Source organism: Drosophila yakuba, chromosome 3L (genome assembly GCF_016746365.2).
Source record: "Drosophila yakuba strain Tai18E2 chromosome 3L, Prin_Dyak_Tai18E2_2.1, whole genome shotgun sequence".
In the NCBI taxonomy this organism is placed as follows: Eukaryota; Metazoa; Arthropoda; class Insecta; order Diptera; family Drosophilidae; genus Drosophila; species Drosophila yakuba.
The window spans coordinates 986,153-1,003,836 of NC_052529.2; the positions used below are offsets into that span (position 1 = coordinate 986,153).

At 43.9% G+C, this 17,684-nt stretch overlaps 1 protein-coding gene across 1 annotated transcript in view; it reads left to right on the plus strand.

The window, feature by feature from the left end:
* Positions 1-598: 598 nt before the first annotated feature.
* The window catches only part of LOC6532301 (glucose transporter type 1), a 34,799-nt gene continuing 17,713 nt past the window's right edge, over positions 599-17,684 (plus strand). The window contains 5 exon segments of the mRNA XM_039374823.1: positions 599-910; positions 8,186-8,494; positions 13,204-13,362; positions 14,793-14,912; positions 15,095-15,257. Coding sequence (XP_039230757.1) covers positions 8,485-8,494; positions 13,204-13,362; positions 14,793-14,912; positions 15,095-15,257 — 452 coding nt within the window. The 5' untranslated portion in view covers positions 599-910; positions 8,186-8,484.

Genomic DNA, 17,684 nt, shown 5'->3' on the forward strand with positions numbered 1-17,684 from the left:
TAAAATGGCTTTATGTGAACTTACACAAACAGAAAGGCTGCGAAAATCATAAGCAAAATAATTCATTATAAATTAACGATGTAATGTGTGATATTGTACTGTTATATGAGTTGTTATGAATGCACTTTTCCAGAACATTTGTAAGCGTATTCCAGTCGTCGGCTGGAACTCTCTTTCTGCTCCTCTTCGCCTCCCTCTCCACTATTGCCCTCCCTCTTCCGTACCCTTCGCATTGTTTTTACCTCTCACTCCGCCAGTAAGCATATCACCAACAGGTTTTACTGTTTATCGGCTCTCCGGCTTACGCTCTCCCAATCTACCAATCTCCTAGTCTCCCAATCTCCTAGTCTCCCAATCTCCTAGTCTCCCAATCTCCTAGTCTCCCAATCTCCCAATCTCCTAGTCTCCCAATCTACCAATCTCCCAATCTCCTAGTCTCCCAATCTCCCAATCTCCCAATCTTAATATCTCTTAATCTCCTAGTCTCCCAATCTCCAAGTCTCCCAGTCTCCCAATCTCCCATTCTCGGTAGCTCTCAACCGCTCGCACTCTCCGCGGCTTTGGTTCTCCACTTTTCTTCAGGCCAACGCTCAGTCTGATCTGGAGCTTCGCCGCCGTCAGTCACTTCCAGTCCTACTTCCGTGCGGCGTGTTTCGTGTTTCGGGTGTTACTTTTCGTCTAGGTGTAAACATTTCTAATTAGTGTTGTGTTTTCGGTGCAGTAGTTCCTTCCACTCTTCGTTATCAGTCGCGTAGTGCTAATCGACAATATCTCAAGTGCGCTTGTTACCGTTAAAGGTCGCTGTTCTTATTTTGGCCAATCACTTGTATCAATAAATAATTAGGGGCTATCGCTCCGTGTTTATTTCGAGACATAAATTAATTCGAGAAAGCAGTGAGGCGCAGGAGAGGTAAGCGGAACGCACAGAAGAATGTGTCTTTGATCTTAATGCATCTGTCTCCCTCTCTCTCTCACTCTTTCACTCCGACAAGTGGCAATAACATGTCACACGAGTAAGTGCAAGTGCGAGGGAGACAGACGGCAAAGGAGATAGAGGCGGAGACGGAGAAAGAGACGGAGAAAGCGGTGAAGTTGAAAGAACTCGACGAGATAAAGCAATAAACGAATATTACAGCAAGTTTGCGCGCTTAAAAACAATTGCATTTCCATTTAATTTTACAACGAAAATCACGATGCAACAAGAACAACAATAAGCACAGCTCAACTCAATTAAAAACATTCGGCCGGCAAAAAAAGATGAATTAAACTGTGCAAACAGAGAGACAGCAAAAACAACAAACACAAACTTCAACGCCGCTCGTCGTTACTCTTTTTCCCATTGGTTTTTTCGCTCGTAGATATCGGATGCGATTACAGTAAATATCCAGTAACACATACAACCGGTTGAACACAAAAAACATTCTTCGCAAGTAACTTTAAAAAATAAATCATTGCAAGTACATTGCGTCACGGCAATTGACACTCATGTTTATGCGTTTCAACTGAAAAAAACGAATATTTATAGGTTTTTTGTAAACTAAAGAATTATATAGAAATATTGTGAGTAATATTATATGTTATCAGGGTTAGCAGAACAGAAATGCAGATCTTTTTTAATGGAAATCTTAGTCACATATACTTAATAATTTGAAAAGTGTGATAAGTTAAACTGATAAGGGAAATTTACAACTGCAAGTTACAAACATAAACTTTATGAATGACAAAGTTTGCGCAGATGCCAAGTGGTTTTTGTTTGCGGAAGGCAAACACAATTACTGATTGCGGTTAACTGTGCTTTATTTTCCAAGGTGTTATCACATCAATGCCAAGCGTTTCTTGAACAACGTACTTTTAATTATATTGTCGCACTTTCACAAAATTGCCCCTTAAGACTTGAATCAAAATAGCTTTGATTATGTTTTTTTGGCTTTAAAAGATAACTTTAACCAGCTGCACTTGAAATAGCCTCCGAAAATAGCAATATCATGATAATAACTTATTATTGATTTAACATGACGAGCACAAAGTTAATCTGCACAGAAAGTAACGAAGTGAAATCGGAATCTTAGTAATGAATTTATAAAAAGTAATCTTAACTCTGGACATTGCTCGCTCAGAGTAATCAGTAGTTTTCGGATTTTCCAGAGTTTCGGATTTAAAGTTTACCTTAACCAATATTTATTGTATGTCGGTTAACCCTTTTTTGCCACCTTTCGGATGTTTATGATTTTTATGGCTCTTCCACGCAACTGAGCAAATGCCATCCAATTATAGGTGAATCCATCAGAAACAATTGCCTGCACATTTGCACATTTTTTACCCAACTGTATTATGCGATATTTTCGAGTGGTTTAAATGGGCAGAAAAAATTGATGTCCGTATGCGATCCATTTTAATGAGTAATGAATTGAAATTCGATGACGAGCAGATGTGGAATGTTTGCAGATTATTAAACACAAGTTCGTTTCAGGCACAGAATTTTCAGAAGGCGGTTAGAATTTTATGAACTGCATCGAATTCCCATTAAAAGTGCGGATTGATTGGCTCAGGGAACTCTGGGAGTTTGACAATGTTTGCGATTCTGGAAACCCCATTCGGGTATTCAGAGTGCCTCGCTACGCAACGAAGACAAAGCTGGCCACATCACTCTACACCGAGAGAATAGGAAGTGGTTTTTATATAATGAGTTTTAGCATCACATTTTGTGATCAGATACCTAGTATCTAGTATGTCTGATCGTTTATGTATTTTGTAGCAGTTTGAAGTAAAATTCTGTTGCAGTTATGAACTTACCTAAAATATACATTAAGATCATAACTGATGTGCTTTAAAAATTGTCAAGCCATTTTGGCGGCATTAAGCCATTCTATTTTCTGTCAGTTTGGAGCAATTTCCTCGTGTTTGGCACACCTGCTGAGGTGAAGAGGAGCCACACTGCAGCAGTTTTCCTCCAAACATCGAATCAAGAAAATTGCATTGAAACTATTTCAACTTTTCCGGGTAAAAGCGAAGGCGGGATGAAACGTGGAAAAGTGGAAAAGCAGAAGAGGGACTTGGTGTTAGTTGCTGTTTTCTGTTTTCTGGCAACTGCAGAGATGCCCCTCAAAAATTCATGAGTGCGAAAAGCCACAGCAGGAAAAGTCGCATATAGAAGCAGTTGAGTGGAGGGGTCGCCCCCTTCAAAAGCAAAGTTTCGACAGGCAAACAAAAATCATAACGGAACCAAGGAGGATTGTGTCGGCGGATTCCCAGGACCTTTTCCCCCTTCTCCCTCTCTAAGCTTCTCGGCCATAGGTTTCAATGTTTATTAAAAGACAATGTCACTACAGAGGCGAGGAGAAAGCGGCAAAACAGGAGTGAAAAGGACGAAGGCAAGGACAGCGGAGCTCGCGACCAGAAAACCTCAAAAAGGCATGAAATGTCAGTGATTTGACGCTCGGGGAGATTCGGGTAGTTAGGTCCTCTGGCCCCTCCAGGAATTGCTAGCTGCTCATATGCAAAGTTACAGTGGGCACTGTGGTGTGTAGGAATAGCTGCCATACTACTCTAGTTATAGTGTGGGTTAGTTTATAACGAGACACCACTGTAGGCAAATGCCAGCATTTGGACTGAGGACTTCAGGCTGAAGTCATTGTAGTCGGGCAACAAAACGAACTGCAGCAGCGCAAGAAAACACAGCAGAATACGAATCCGAAAACTGGCAAATGGGAAATGGGAAATGGGAAAACGGGGCACAGACTTTTGCTTTTCATTCATACGAAATTACCTGCGGCCAAGAGCTTAATGCCAGTTGGACTGCAAAATCCACTTAGGAAGTTGATACAATCAGTTCCTCTCCGGCCAGAGATGCAACCACTCCATGCCTCCACATCCCACATCCCACATCCTGCTCCACCATTTCCCACTGCATCCTGTGGCCTGCATGAAGGACGAGGATGGGAACGGCAACGGGTACGGGTACGATGATGTGAATGCGAATGTGAATCTGGGTGGGCATGTGGATGTAGATGGATTCATTAAAACGAATTGCAGCGAGTTTAAAGGCCTGTCCTGCAACGTTGCACATGCAAAAATGTACACTCCTTTTACTCAATTTATTTCCAAAAATTTATAAGTTCAACAGAATCAAGGTATTCTAGAATATGTTTATACTAAATATCTTTGCCTAATAATTACTTACTAATTTACCATTGCTTTTAGTAGCTATTTCTCGCTGTGCACATTTATATCCCTGTCTGTGTGTGTGGTTGTGTGTGAGTTGTGTGTGTGAGTTGTTTTTGGGGTTTTGTTTCGGGACCCATTGACGTGCAACATATATGGTGAGGGGGCGTGGCTGGTCTGCGGCTACTGGGGATTGGTTTTGTTTGCGCCGCAAAGTATGCAACGGCTGCTGCCTGCTGGTTGCAAGGATCCCTGGGACAGGATCTGAAGAGGAGCTGCGGGGAGTGGAGGAATTTGGCTTGGCTGCCTTATTTCGGTTAAAAGTTTAGCCCCATCCACAACTGGCCACAAGTGCAGAACGCATTAAAACTGCAAATTAACTGGAGAATAGAGCTGATGGTGATCTAGAAAGCCCAACGCCTAATTAGGAGAATAGCTTCCGCCCCTTCGAGTCGCATTTGTGGGCCCAACTCTGAGGTCTGTTAATTATTTATGCTTTACATTTAAATGCACAGCTTAGACTAAAACACACACTCCAAAACTGGGCGTTCCACGGCCTTTGAGCCGCTCCACATTCAAGTGGAAAGTGCTGCTGCTGCTGCTGCTGGGGCAACACTTCCGCGTCGGGAAAATGGGAAAGAAAGCATAAAGCACACACACACACCAACACATTCACACACTCACATATGGCATAAGGGCTGCTCCACGCCCACACACTCGCAGAAACACACCGAGAAAGCCAGATAGGCTGGCATATTGTGCTTACGCATACATTTGCGCAGACAAACACAGACCCAAAGAGCATCCTACATCCTACATCCAACATCCAACATCCTGCGTCCTGCGTCCTCTATCCCAAATCCAAAGTGGAACCGAGTCGAGTCCCCACTGAACTCCGTGTAACATGTTAATGAACTGCGCCAACTGTGTTTGCACAGAACTTAGTGTAATGTAATCCAGGCTGGGCACAGAATCAGGCTGGAACCCAGCGTACACTGTGGAAAATGGGAGGTTAATCTTGCAAGGCAAGAAACTTCAGCTCAAGATGTTTGAACAAACTATCAGTGGAATAGTTTGATATATCAGAATGTCAAAAACACAAACGAATACTTTGGAAATCCTTTTAAAGGTGTCCAAAAGTATCCGTGAAATCATAAATCTCGAAAGAAGTTTCCTAAAGTAATAAAGCTTTCTCGTCATTGACCACAGTGTACGTATCCACACACACTCACTCCAAGACACACACACACACACACACTCTCAGGGACGCACTCACACCTCAACGCCCGATGTGTCGAATGTTACGCTAAGGAGTAACTTTGACATTTACCATTCAAGGCTTATGAGTGCCACCGCAGTGAAAGGGGGAAGGGGGCTGCGGATCCTGAAAGGGGCAAGGATACCGTGCACGGCTTGCAACCCGCCTGGGCAATTGCCTTATGGTTATTTTCATAGCCCTGGCCTGGCCACAAAACTGCGAGCCAAGTGTGACAGCGACATGGCCAGGGAAGAGGACCAAGCAAGAGGACCAGCCAAAGGACTTGAATGGAGGCTGTGGGTGGCAAAAGGACGAAACAGAAGGACGAAGTACGAAGTAAAAAGTATGTGTGTGTGAGTTTGCAACGGCGACAATCCAGCTGGGATTTTCTCATTTTCCTCTTCTTGGCGCAGAGGTTTTCCTGTTGGTACTTTTGTTGTGATAGGAAAGGACACGTGAGTGCAAAGGCCTCACACACAGGACATCATCAGGTGGAAAATTAAATTGCATTTAAGGCAATTGACAGCGCAAGACGACGGGCCACATATGCCGATGAATACTTTTGGTAGCTGAAAAATGCCTTCGTAAATTATTGGACACAAGTCTGCAAAGTTGACAAGATTTCGTTGGTTGCAGCTGCGAAAAGTGCACTGTGCAAAAAGTTTTTCCATGTGCAAATCAGGTGCAGTAGTTAGACGTCATGATTATTCATACTGCTGGCCGAAAGACAGGACGAAAGTCCTGTGAGGGGCGAGTCCTGCCCACTGCCCACTTGCACTTGCTGCAGTGTCGTATTAATTTAGTCAAGTGGCCACTCAAATTTAGCCAGGACTACAACTATTGAGATGGTAGAAAGGAGGGCGATGGCAGGACGTTAAATGTGCAAATGCCACTATCTCCTCCCTATCTCTTTCTACCGCCTGCAGCCGTCTCTTTCGCTCTCTGAGGCTGTGGTGTCTGTGTGAGATTTGCATAAGTGCAGTGGTGTTAGTGCGGGTAGAATCTCACTGACTTTTGTCAGCCGCCCGTCAAATGGGCGCCCAAAAGTGTGCAAAGCGAAAGCGGTGAAAGTAGAACGGAATTGTAGGTGGGAGTGGTTAGGAGGAGGGAGGGGAGGATAGCGAAATGCCTAATGATTACAAATTGCCGGGGGCAATTTTAATAACCGCCACGACCGCAGAGCAATAAATAAAACTCACAATAAACACATTGCAACAAAGGAAGTGCGGCAGGAAAAGCTAGAAGCTAAAAGCGGCTTTAATGCATAGCTGCGATTAATATTAATTCCATGCGGTGCAGCGCTCCGTTGGAGGCCATCTGTTCATCCAGCCAAGTCAAGCCAGCAAGCCAGCTAAGCCCGGCCAGCTTTAAGTGCGGGAATGCAGAGATGAAGATGCAGTTGCAGATGCAGATGAAGTGAAGTTGATTTCGCTGAAATGGGCGGTGAAATGGGGCTGAAATGGCAGGACAATGCCGCCACATCATGCGCATCATTAGCCGTGATGCAGAGCCAACTTTGAAGGGAGCCTAATTTACACGCAGAGAAACACTAATTAGCACTGCAGGGATTTCATCTTCTACTCATAGTTTGAAAGTATTCAGCTGATTAGGACTGTGTCTTCCTTTGCACACTTTGAAACGCCTTAAAGTGCACAGCTCAGCTTAGATTTAGACTTAAACTGTGTTTCAAGCATCCACTTGACTTGCCTAAAGTTTTTACCACTGCACTCTCATTCTGCGCAAGCTGTTTCGCCTTTTTCCCCCGCATTTTCCAGCTCATTTCGACTGCCAGAGATTTTCCTTGCTCGCCTTTTGCTTGAGCAGCGAATTCAAGCCAAATCGCTGCAGATAACCAGATAACCAGATAACCAGATAACCGGATTCTAATTGGTATCATAACTCTGGGGCCGCAGCCCGAATTCGATATACTCAAGAGCTCTTGTCTTGCCACCCCGCACGGTTTTGCCCCATTTGCATATTCATTTTGCACATAATCATCGTCGTTATTATCGTCAGGCCCGTGTGTGATCCACACTGATGGAAAACTATCAAATTCATGGAGTAATTAACAGAGTTGCGGGTTGGGGGGAGTGCAAAATGTAAATGGGAAACGGAAAATGAGAGGCGGCGGCATTTGGGCGCCTAAAAATAGAATTTAATTTGACTTTTGCCAGTTGGCAGCCGCACACCTGTGCGGAAATGGATGGGAATAGCGATGGGGATGGGGATCGAGGACCAAGTTCCTCCACTGATGTGCTGACAGCATTAATTTAAATGCGGTTGTGTGATTTTGCCGCTTGGCATGTCAGCCAGTTGCTTAAAGCTGAACGCTAACATTGCAAATTAATTCGGGAAACTCCTTTTAACAGAGTATGAATTAACCCCCATTTTTGTTTAAAATTGGCGCTACTATGTAAGAGTATTTTTCAGGCAACACTGTGTTTTTCCTAATTCCAGTCAGTTATTAGTACTATTAAATTTCTGAAACATTAAAAGTTGCAAAGCACTTAAGTAATTTTACTACAACTTCTGCAGCTTGGCGCTGAAAAGCTCATAGAACTCAAGACAAATCGGGCATTATTGTTATGAAAAAACCAGGCAACTTTGGCTAAAAGCAAATATTAAAGCTGGTGTGCTAATGGAATCAGGTGATTAGTGCTAGGAATTCACAGAATATACAGTCCCCTTTTGAAAGTAAACTCCACGTCCAACAGCTGCAGTCTGCACTTCTGACTCACTTATTTCTGCTTTTCTCCTCCTTTGCAGCTCTCCGGTGCTCGGCAAACGACAAAACTAATTTATGGCATTAAAAATGCATATTTTCTAGCAGTGCGTTGCCAGTTTTTATCATTTGCCAGGAAGGCAAGAGGCGCAATCCACCAGCAGCTGTGCCAGAAACGGAAGCCAGGAAGGCACGTCGGTCGAGGCGATTGCATTTGACTGCGGAGGATTTTGAATCGGAGTCCGAGTCTGAGTCCGAGTCCGAAAGTTCTTTAGTCAGCAGCCGAAGAAGCGGAGGATAATTCACATTTTTCCCACGGCACTGGCAACGAAATGGCTTTCCTATGTGCACCGGTAAGTTTCGCTTTATTTGGCTTCCGTTTTATACCCAAAATACTCCCATACATCCAATACATCATGGCATGATACTGCAGTGAAAATTATAAGGAAACGGTTTGCACTTATGGCGAACATCATTCTTAACGTGCCATACGCGGCGTATGCGTGATATTTTATCCATTAAACTTTTCCGCGCTCGTCACTCTTCGTTCGCAAGTGATTTTAATAATGTGAAAAATGTCAGATCGTTATGCTTAAACTGCCGCATGGCAGCGTTATGCGCCCCAAACTCTTGCATTGATGGATTGCAGTCGACGGCGAAATTAATCATACGCCGTGTGCGCCGCAACAGTTATGCCTCTTTAAGGGCGCCCCATAATCATGATGGTGAGTGCTCTCCTGGTGGAGGTGATGGGATGTAGAAGTAGAAGTGGAACTGCGGCATGTTGACAAATAAACACATGCCATAATACGTGCAAACTCCAAATACGGTCGAGAATAACGAAAACAACAGCTACGGATGGCTAGATCGAAGCCGAAAATTGAGAGTTTGCCTTGTATTAACAGCTGGCCGCAATGTCAATATTCCTCGTAGATTCCCAGCATCCCAGGGATGCGGCATGCGGCATGCGGCATGCGGCGAATTTGCGAGAGCAACAAGCAATGACAATGGCGGCATCGCCATCGCCATCGGCATCCCAAAAGCCAACAGCCAAGACAAGCTGGAGGCCCAACTGCCGAACGGTGGGCCATCATCAATATTTCATAATTTACTTAGCTAGTCTTTAAAAAATAAATTAAAATTATCTTTGATTATAGAAATCTTAATAGATTGAGTATATATTTGTGTTGAGAAAATGAAGATCATGCCTAAAAGTAGACAGTTCCAGCTTTGCTTCTCCTCCTCTGACTGCAAGTCTGCAATGACTTTTTATTTCTGTTCACTTCTGGCTGCAAGTCTGCAATCATTGTTTACTATATTTCCGTTGACTTGCTTAAGAATCTGCAATATTTTCGGCGTGTGCTCCACTGTGCGAAACCCGAATCCTTCGCCGTTATATCCCTGTTCGCCAGTGCCGTCGACTGGCGGCTGTTGTGAGTGCTGATTGTCAAGTGCTCGAGCCAGACACGTGCTTACACAGCTATCCACAGCTATTCTGCAGCTGCCACGCCCCCTGCCGCCGCCCCTCTCAATATTTGTTGAATTTCGAGTTAAGCAAACGTGCAAGTGTATTTAATTTGTGATATCATCGAGGGGACTGGGATCTGAGTGGGCAGCAGTGAGGTCACTCGGCTTACCCGATCCTTGGCCAAGGGTTTTGGTGAGCCTGTGTGTGTATGTGTGCGCTGTGCATGTGCATGTGTGTGCGTGTGGCCATTAATGCAGCATTTAAGGATTTTGCGGTCTGAGCTGCATGCACTTCAATGGAGGGTAGTGCAGAAGGGTGGGGAGGGGGTGCTCGAAACAATGCCACATTCAAGTGCATTTGAGCAGCAATAATTTTTGCGGTGAGCAGAGACAAAAGCCTATTAATGAACACACAACAACAGCAACAATAACAACAGCTTGCATTCTCTCTGCGGTTGCTGGTGTGTGTGTGCGTGTGTGTGTGTGTTTCATTTAATCAATCATGTATTGGGTAGACAAATCGCTTAAGACAAAAGCCCCCCAAGAAGCCGAGTTAAAAGGCTTTTTATCACTGCGCATTATAACATGATTACGTCCCTGAATAGAGGGAACATCCATCTCTCTATTTAGCGGGGGAAGTGGTGCGGAAGCCCCTTGCAGTTTGTGCGGCTCGTTAATTGAATTTTAAATTACTCGCTCTCGAAAAATGATTAGCGGCCTCTCATGCATAAATAAGTTTTCGATTCTGTTCGCTAATTTGATTTGCCGTCGAGCGCTGACAAAGGGTATCAATTATCGTGGCCAGCTAGGAATTATGCCGCGCAGCAAGGATGGCATAATGCCCGATTACTCCCGATGGGCAGGACGAGCTCTGGTTGGAGGCCCAGTTGGAGGCCACTTGTCATAGCTGCCAGAACAGAAGAGGCCATGCTGCGGACTGCAGGCGACTTTTGTCAGTGACCAGGCCTCGAAGTTGGTGCACTGTGAAAAAAGTGGGGAACTACCAGTAAGTTTCCATTTCCAGTTAGCTAAAATGTCCAATTTTTGGGTTCAAGACAAACTCTTCTGTGGGATTTTGCCGTTGACTCTATCAGCTTGCATCTTGATTGGCCACAAAGTTTGCACTCTAGCAGGCTATGTGCCATGCAATTTTTGATATTTTTCCGTGTACGAAGGCACACCCCCTTTTGGGCGCCCATGAATAACTGCTCAATGCCCGAACACACACATTCGCATGGCTGACTGCTTGCGTCATCAGCGTCGTCAGTGGAGTGGAGTATCAGCCTTGGCATGCAGTCAAAACGCAGCTTCAGCCCCTGCACATCACATTTCCCACAACTATTTTTCTATGTCAGGGGACAGGAGGCAGGAGGCAGGACGCAGGACGCAGGACATGGTTGCAACTGGCCCAGACTGCGGCGGAGGCCACTGATGCCACTGATGCCACTGAGGCCACTGGATGTCATCAACTTTGCTTTGGCTCTGCCGAGAGCCTCCGCAAAGGCAAGGCAAACAAAAAGCTTAACCTCAGCACAAATTTAAGCAAATATTTGCCCGGCCGCCTTTCCTCTTCCCCCTTCCGCCACCTTTCCCCCCTCAACTCCAGTCTGCCATTTCCATTGATGCAATTGAAGCCGGAAGCAGTTTACTTTTATTTTGCCCCTTTTTGCGGTGTCAGCAAAGAGTTTAACATTAAGCAGGTGCAAGGCGGCCACAGAGAGAGAAAACCTGACAACTTCAACTTCCAATCAATAGTTCTACCCAAATTAGAACGTCTTTGGAATGAATGTGGTTCATATAGCGATGGTTTGGTATCAGAACATCTTTTTCCAGGGAAATACGAGCAAGTACATTTGGAAATTTCAAATAAGGAGTCCTTTTCTGTGCCGTGTTCCGGGAATTTCCCCCGATCCCCCGAGAAAAACGACGTTCGACATTCGCTTGATGCATGCACGATTTTAATCGGTTAAATGCCAGGGGAAAATGGGGCAATGCAGGCCATATCTTGCGAGCAGTGCCAACTAATGATGCGCAAAATGTTTACAAATCATTTTGTCAATAACGAGTAAGGGATAAAGGACGCAGGATCCTCCGCCATCTGAATCGGCCCATAATTTGCCCACATTTCTTGCATTCATCCGCTGGATGGAGCGGCCATGAAAAGGTCATTAGTGTGTGCGTGTGTACGCAAGTGTGTGTGCTTGTGTGTGACACAAATGGCCATTCAATATGCCAAGAAAGGGGTCGTGGGCAGGGGGGTGGAGCAGGGGGGGGGGGGAGCAGAGGGGGAAGGACATGAGCTAAAGCCAAAGCCAAAGCCATAACAGCCACATGCTTTTTTCCACAACATTAACGCAAATTGCAAATAATAAAAATTCAAAATACCGAACCGTAGAAAAAGCAGCACGTGTTGCTGTTGTTGTCTGCCCTCTGTGCTGTGTGTGTGTGTGTGTGTGTGTGCATGTGTGTGTGTGAGTGTGAGTGAGAAGTGGGGTGCTTAGGGAAAACCACAACAACGAGAAGCCATGGGCACATTTATCGCAGCCAACGAGGCATTTTTTAAGTCCTGCAAAGGTTTGCATATGGCCAATGCGAAAAAAAAGTAGTTGGAATAGATGGGGAAAAAATCCATGCACCAAAGGGAAAAAGGGGGGAAAACTCTGTTGGGTTTCCCAGGGTGAATTTCCTGCCATTGAGCCCTAATTGATCCTTTTGCGGGGAAGCCTTGCAGGAACTGCAGCTTGAACTTTTGCCCAAGTCCGAGAAGACAGTGAAATGTTCGAGAAGTGAAAAGATGCCATTGCTATGCGTACACTATATAAACAAGTTACCTTTTCCCCATAGGAAAACCGCATATATCCTTGCAGTCCGCGGTACTCGCTTGATTCTTTCGCCTGCCGGGGATGCAAAACGGAAATCTATTTTATGCAGAGGCACGCAGCCTGGCCAAATCCTGCGGATCGGCCGCCCACGTTCATATCAGGATATATCGTATGTGTACGAATGTAGAGTCGCATATGGGCGGGGTCCTTTTCCTTTTCTCCGGTTCGTGACTGGCGAGGCGTTGGCGTAAATGCTTTGCGTATGCATCCATGCATGCGACGCCATCTCGTGGAGCCTCGTCCTTAGTCCTTCGTCCTTGTCCCCTGTTCCTTGGTCCTTGGTCCTTGGCACTTGGTGCTCTTAACTGGACCCGGGGACGCGGCGCTGGCATACAATTTATGTGCGAAATATGGCGCCGCACACCTTTTACTTTGCGCTGCCTGGCTTTTCTCCGCCACATCCTTTGCCTTCAGCTCCTCCTTGCCATTTTCCTTTCCCTTCCTTTCCTTTCCTTTGCCGCTGTTTGCGGCCAAGCTGCCACGTGCGGGACAAAATTAAAAGCCTTTGCATGCTCCACTTCCAATCTCAACGAGTCCTGCGGAACTCTTATTCATTGCAGCTGCACTGGGGAAAACTTTCCCATTTATTTTGGTAATATTTGGAGACCCTTAAGGATATATATAGTATCTCCAAATAAGTATCTTTAATCCTTCTAATGGCTTGCTGTGTTTCTATTTCTCCCGCATCGAACTCCGTTTACGACTGTGTGCAGCTGGCCAGAGTAATGACATGGCGACCATTGGTGACCTCTCGATGATCTCACCGCCCACGTCTTCCATCTCGAACGACCAAGATCCGTTTGGACAGCTGCCCCCGCTACCGCCGCCACTGCGTTCCACCCAAGTGCTCCAGCCACTGAGCGTGTTTCCAGGTGCCCGTCAATTATTTTTCTTTGAGTTTTCCTTTTGTGTTTCGAGAATTTCCTTTTTTGAATTACTTTCTGCATATTTGGGTGCTGTACACACTCGTATATGTTGCCCTGTTGTTTGCCTGCAGTTCTTGCGCTTTTGTTTGGGCATTATTTGTTTGATTTCCATATACATATATTTTTTGCGTTGATTTTGCCCGAGTTTTTGTGTAGCTTTTTGCGCCCATTACAAAAGTTACTCTTGCACCTTTTGTATCAAATTTCTGATTTGGTTTTGCTTTGCTTTTTTGCGTTGTGCCATTTCCAATTGATTGCAACTTTAATTGGTGTGTAGATTGGGTCTTTGATTGGTCGGTTCGTTTCTATGATTTATTTTTCATTCATCCACACACATACACACACTTGCCTGCTCCACATGACCACCACACCAAACACGAAACTCGAAACACCAAACACGACACTCATAGTCCACCGGTACAGGTGTAACCCTGTACGACCACCACTAGCTACACTCGAACTACACCGCCACCGAGAACCGCATTTTGCCCCAAACTTTTGTTTAGCATTTTCAGCAGCATTCGCTCGATCAATCAATCAATCAGTCAAATCTCAAAAACCAATCAGTCCAACAGTCGCCCATTAATATATATCGAAACTTTCAACCTTCTCTATCTCTTTCCCACACACACTCTATCTCTCTCTCTCTCTCTCTCTATTTGTATAGTTCTATATATTTGCTTGCCGTTTGTATTGCCACTTTTTGACTATATAAAATAAGAGATTTGTTTGCGTTGCCACAAGAACCTCGTTCATTTCAAAGTTTCGAATTTTTCAAGTAGTTTTCAACGCTGCTGTGTGTGTGTGTGTTTTTTTAACAAAATTGTTTATTAGAGCGAAGCGAAAAAAAAAACAAAAAATAAGCGAGTAATGGCTGTCACAGCCGCTTTGTAAGAAATTTTTGAACGCAAAAATTACTTGTGTGTGTCCACAGCACCTTTAGCTGCCTTTTTGTGTGTGCTGTCCAACGTGAAAACCGAAATCCAGCTAACAAACTGCCACATTTTGTGCTCTCTATTCTTCCATAAATACCAACAACTACAACTACAACAACAACTATGAACTACAAACAACTACAACAACAACTAAAATATGATAAATGAAAAATGAAAATGACAAAATCTCGACAACCTAAATATTTGCCTTGGTTCTTATGTTTATTTTAATGTTTGTCTTATTTCAAACAATATTTGTGTGTCGCATAAAACGTGTAGAGTGAGTATAAGCGATAACGAAAAAAGAAACAAACAGCTTGTGATATTATTTTTGAGTTGTTGCGTTTTCATTTCGGCAACCTGTGTTCTTTTGTTGATCCCCCCCTTAAAAAAGATAGCCTCGATTTGTAATTCTTAAAACAATTTCCCCCCGAATGGCAGTGTCCAATTTGAGCGAAGATTCCTACGATTATGTTTTTGGTGGTCGACGTAAGACTCCGCCCACAACAACGTCTACACAACTCAAGCTGACCTCACCGCCCGTGCGTTTGCGACCCGAAGGTGGGTACTCCTTTGCCAGAGAGAGTCCTGCAATGTCCTGTGGCAGCAGTGCACCTATGATTGGGTATACAGTTCCCACAAACGCCTTGCAGGACCCTCTGTTCACGTCAGTCCAGATCAAAGCTATAACCAGAACCCCATCTGCATTTCATCTGTAATTTCTTGTGCCGCCGATGGAACAGACGCCTATCGCGGAGCCAACATAAACAACGGAAGGTTCTATCGCCACTCCTTCAGCTACGCCCCCAAAAGGCAGCGCCACTCGAGTCGGGATGATCGAGACCGCGAGTCTAGGTTGAGATGTCATGGCGAGGACGAGGCCACACTGCGCCAATTGCTGCTCGAGTACGTAGAATGTGGATACTGATACTGTGATACTGATCCTGAATCTGCAATCCTGGGCACACAGTCCTCCAATCCGCTGGCAATTGAGAGGAGAAATGAGAGAAGTGACCTTCGGGGTCGGGAACTCATTACGGGCCATTAATTTGCCAGTGCGAGCGGAGGATTGGGTGGCCATAAATATGCGCTTTCAGTTAGACAAATAAACAGCATTTATTTGCGTGCGCCATGTTTATTTAATTTATTAAACAAATAGCGAACGATACGTGTTTTTAGTTTGGGCGCAAATAAATTGCAATTTCCATTTTAATTTGTGTGCCATTTGGTGGGCTCATAAACAAGGATAATGCCCTCAAACCCTTTTTTCGGTTTAATTTGTGTGGCCTGTGATATATTAACGAGCAAATATGCAATGTATATGTTTAATGTTCTCCTCCCACACAGATTTGCGCAAGTTATGTTCAGTTAAGTGTCCTGCGTGTGTCCTTAGACTGTCAATTATTCATTGAGGGCCTTTGTGTTGTGTTGTTTTTGTTGCGCAACCTTCCCGACAAAAGATATCACATATAGACCCCGAAAATCAACCGCGGCCATACGACATTCACCAAACCCCGAAAAGAAAAGCGAGAAAAGCGTGAAAAGCGTGAAAAGCGAGAAAAGCGAGAAAAGCAGTGAGCAGAGTGCGCTGTATGAGCACAGCGACTTTATAAAGACATAATTATTGTAAAAGAGACTCTATAACTAATCAATTTATCGTATCGACGGAGTCCAAAGAAAAGCCAACAAAATGATGGGCACAATGCCACCCAGGTACATAACAATAGAGTTAATCTAAAAATTAATTAACTTTAACATTAACATTAACATTAACAATAACAATAACACTAACAATAGCGACCAGATCGCGCTGCGATTAAAACCAATTCGAACATCACTCATCCGCCATGTATGCAGAGCACAAGTTTCGTTTGGTTTGGTTTCGTTTCGTTTTATTCTTTCGTTTCATTAACCATTCATCCAATCGAGCTGATTGTGTGGCGCATTAATAACTGCGTTCGTGTACATTTAAATGGCTTCTCATCGTTAATTAAAAAATGTTAATTAGCAGCGTTTGTTTGTCGTTTGCTGCCATTTTGCCACATTTTGTCACATAACCGCCTTTGTTGCTATGTCACGCGCTGTACAAAATTGCAATTCAATCGAAACGTATTTACATTTACTTTGCTTAAACGTCACCGAGTGATTGAGCACATGTGTCTGTAATTTGATTGCCAAACTCTGCACGCCAATCACTTGAGTGCGTACTAGGGATGGCAAATCTACGGCAATCTCTTAAGATATATAGATTTGAAATACTCAAGTTAACATTTTGATTAAGTAAATATTACAGATTAAATGCCAAGATTATATAGTAGCAGATAACATGAATTGAAAGTAAAAGAACCTGTTGAATAATTAAATTGTAAATTGTAGCGTATTGAAGTATCGACATATTTGGCATCCCTAGTATATGCGTGCTATGTATTTTCTCGTTCTGTGCAAATGCCTGCATTGCCAGAAATGCATTTCGCCAAATGCAGACGATGCAAAAGCGAAGGAAGTGCGCAATTCTGGCGAAATGCAATTCTCGCGTGCAGTCAAAACCCCTGCCTCACATGTTGTACAATGTCTATACGTGTTCTCTATCATCCAATTCCCGAACGCCCTTTGAACCACTAAAACTGCCACAATAACTCCATGACCTCCATGACCTCCATGAACAACAACAACAATTACAACAACTCAACCATCGAAAACAACAACAGCCACACGCAAAGTGGCCTGGTATTCACACCACTCAATGAGTATGCAATTACAACCAACTAACTTCAATTACGAAATCTAAATATTTTTGCTCTATTCCATTGCTCCATGCCATATTGTAATGCAATGATAATCCCCCCAATGATTTTCACCCCTCCTTTCTCTGCATTTTGCACTGCTCTCTATTTTGGCACTCGTAGCCCCTCAAATTGATTTGTTAATTATTAGAACATTTGCCCGAAATCCAGTCACTTTGCTGCCCCCCTCTTTCCCCTTTAATCCTTTCGCATGGATTGCAATTAGAATTCAATTATGTTCAAATAAATTAATTTAGTTTCCGAAACGTGCTCATCATCTGGGTGCAAAAAACAGAGAGAGCGCTGCAAGTGTGGGTGTGAATGTGGGTGTGAATCCCCCATTTTGGCAGCACTTGAAAAACCCCCGAGAAAACCAGTACAGAAATAAAAAAATGCACAGAAAAAGATCAGAAACTTAAAACTCATTTAATATGCTCTATTAAACATACAAGTAGCATAGAATAAACTAACAAATAATGTAAAGTAAAAGCAAATATATATGGTACATGTTAAGAACTCTTTAAAGGTGATTACAAGTGTGATTTGTAGA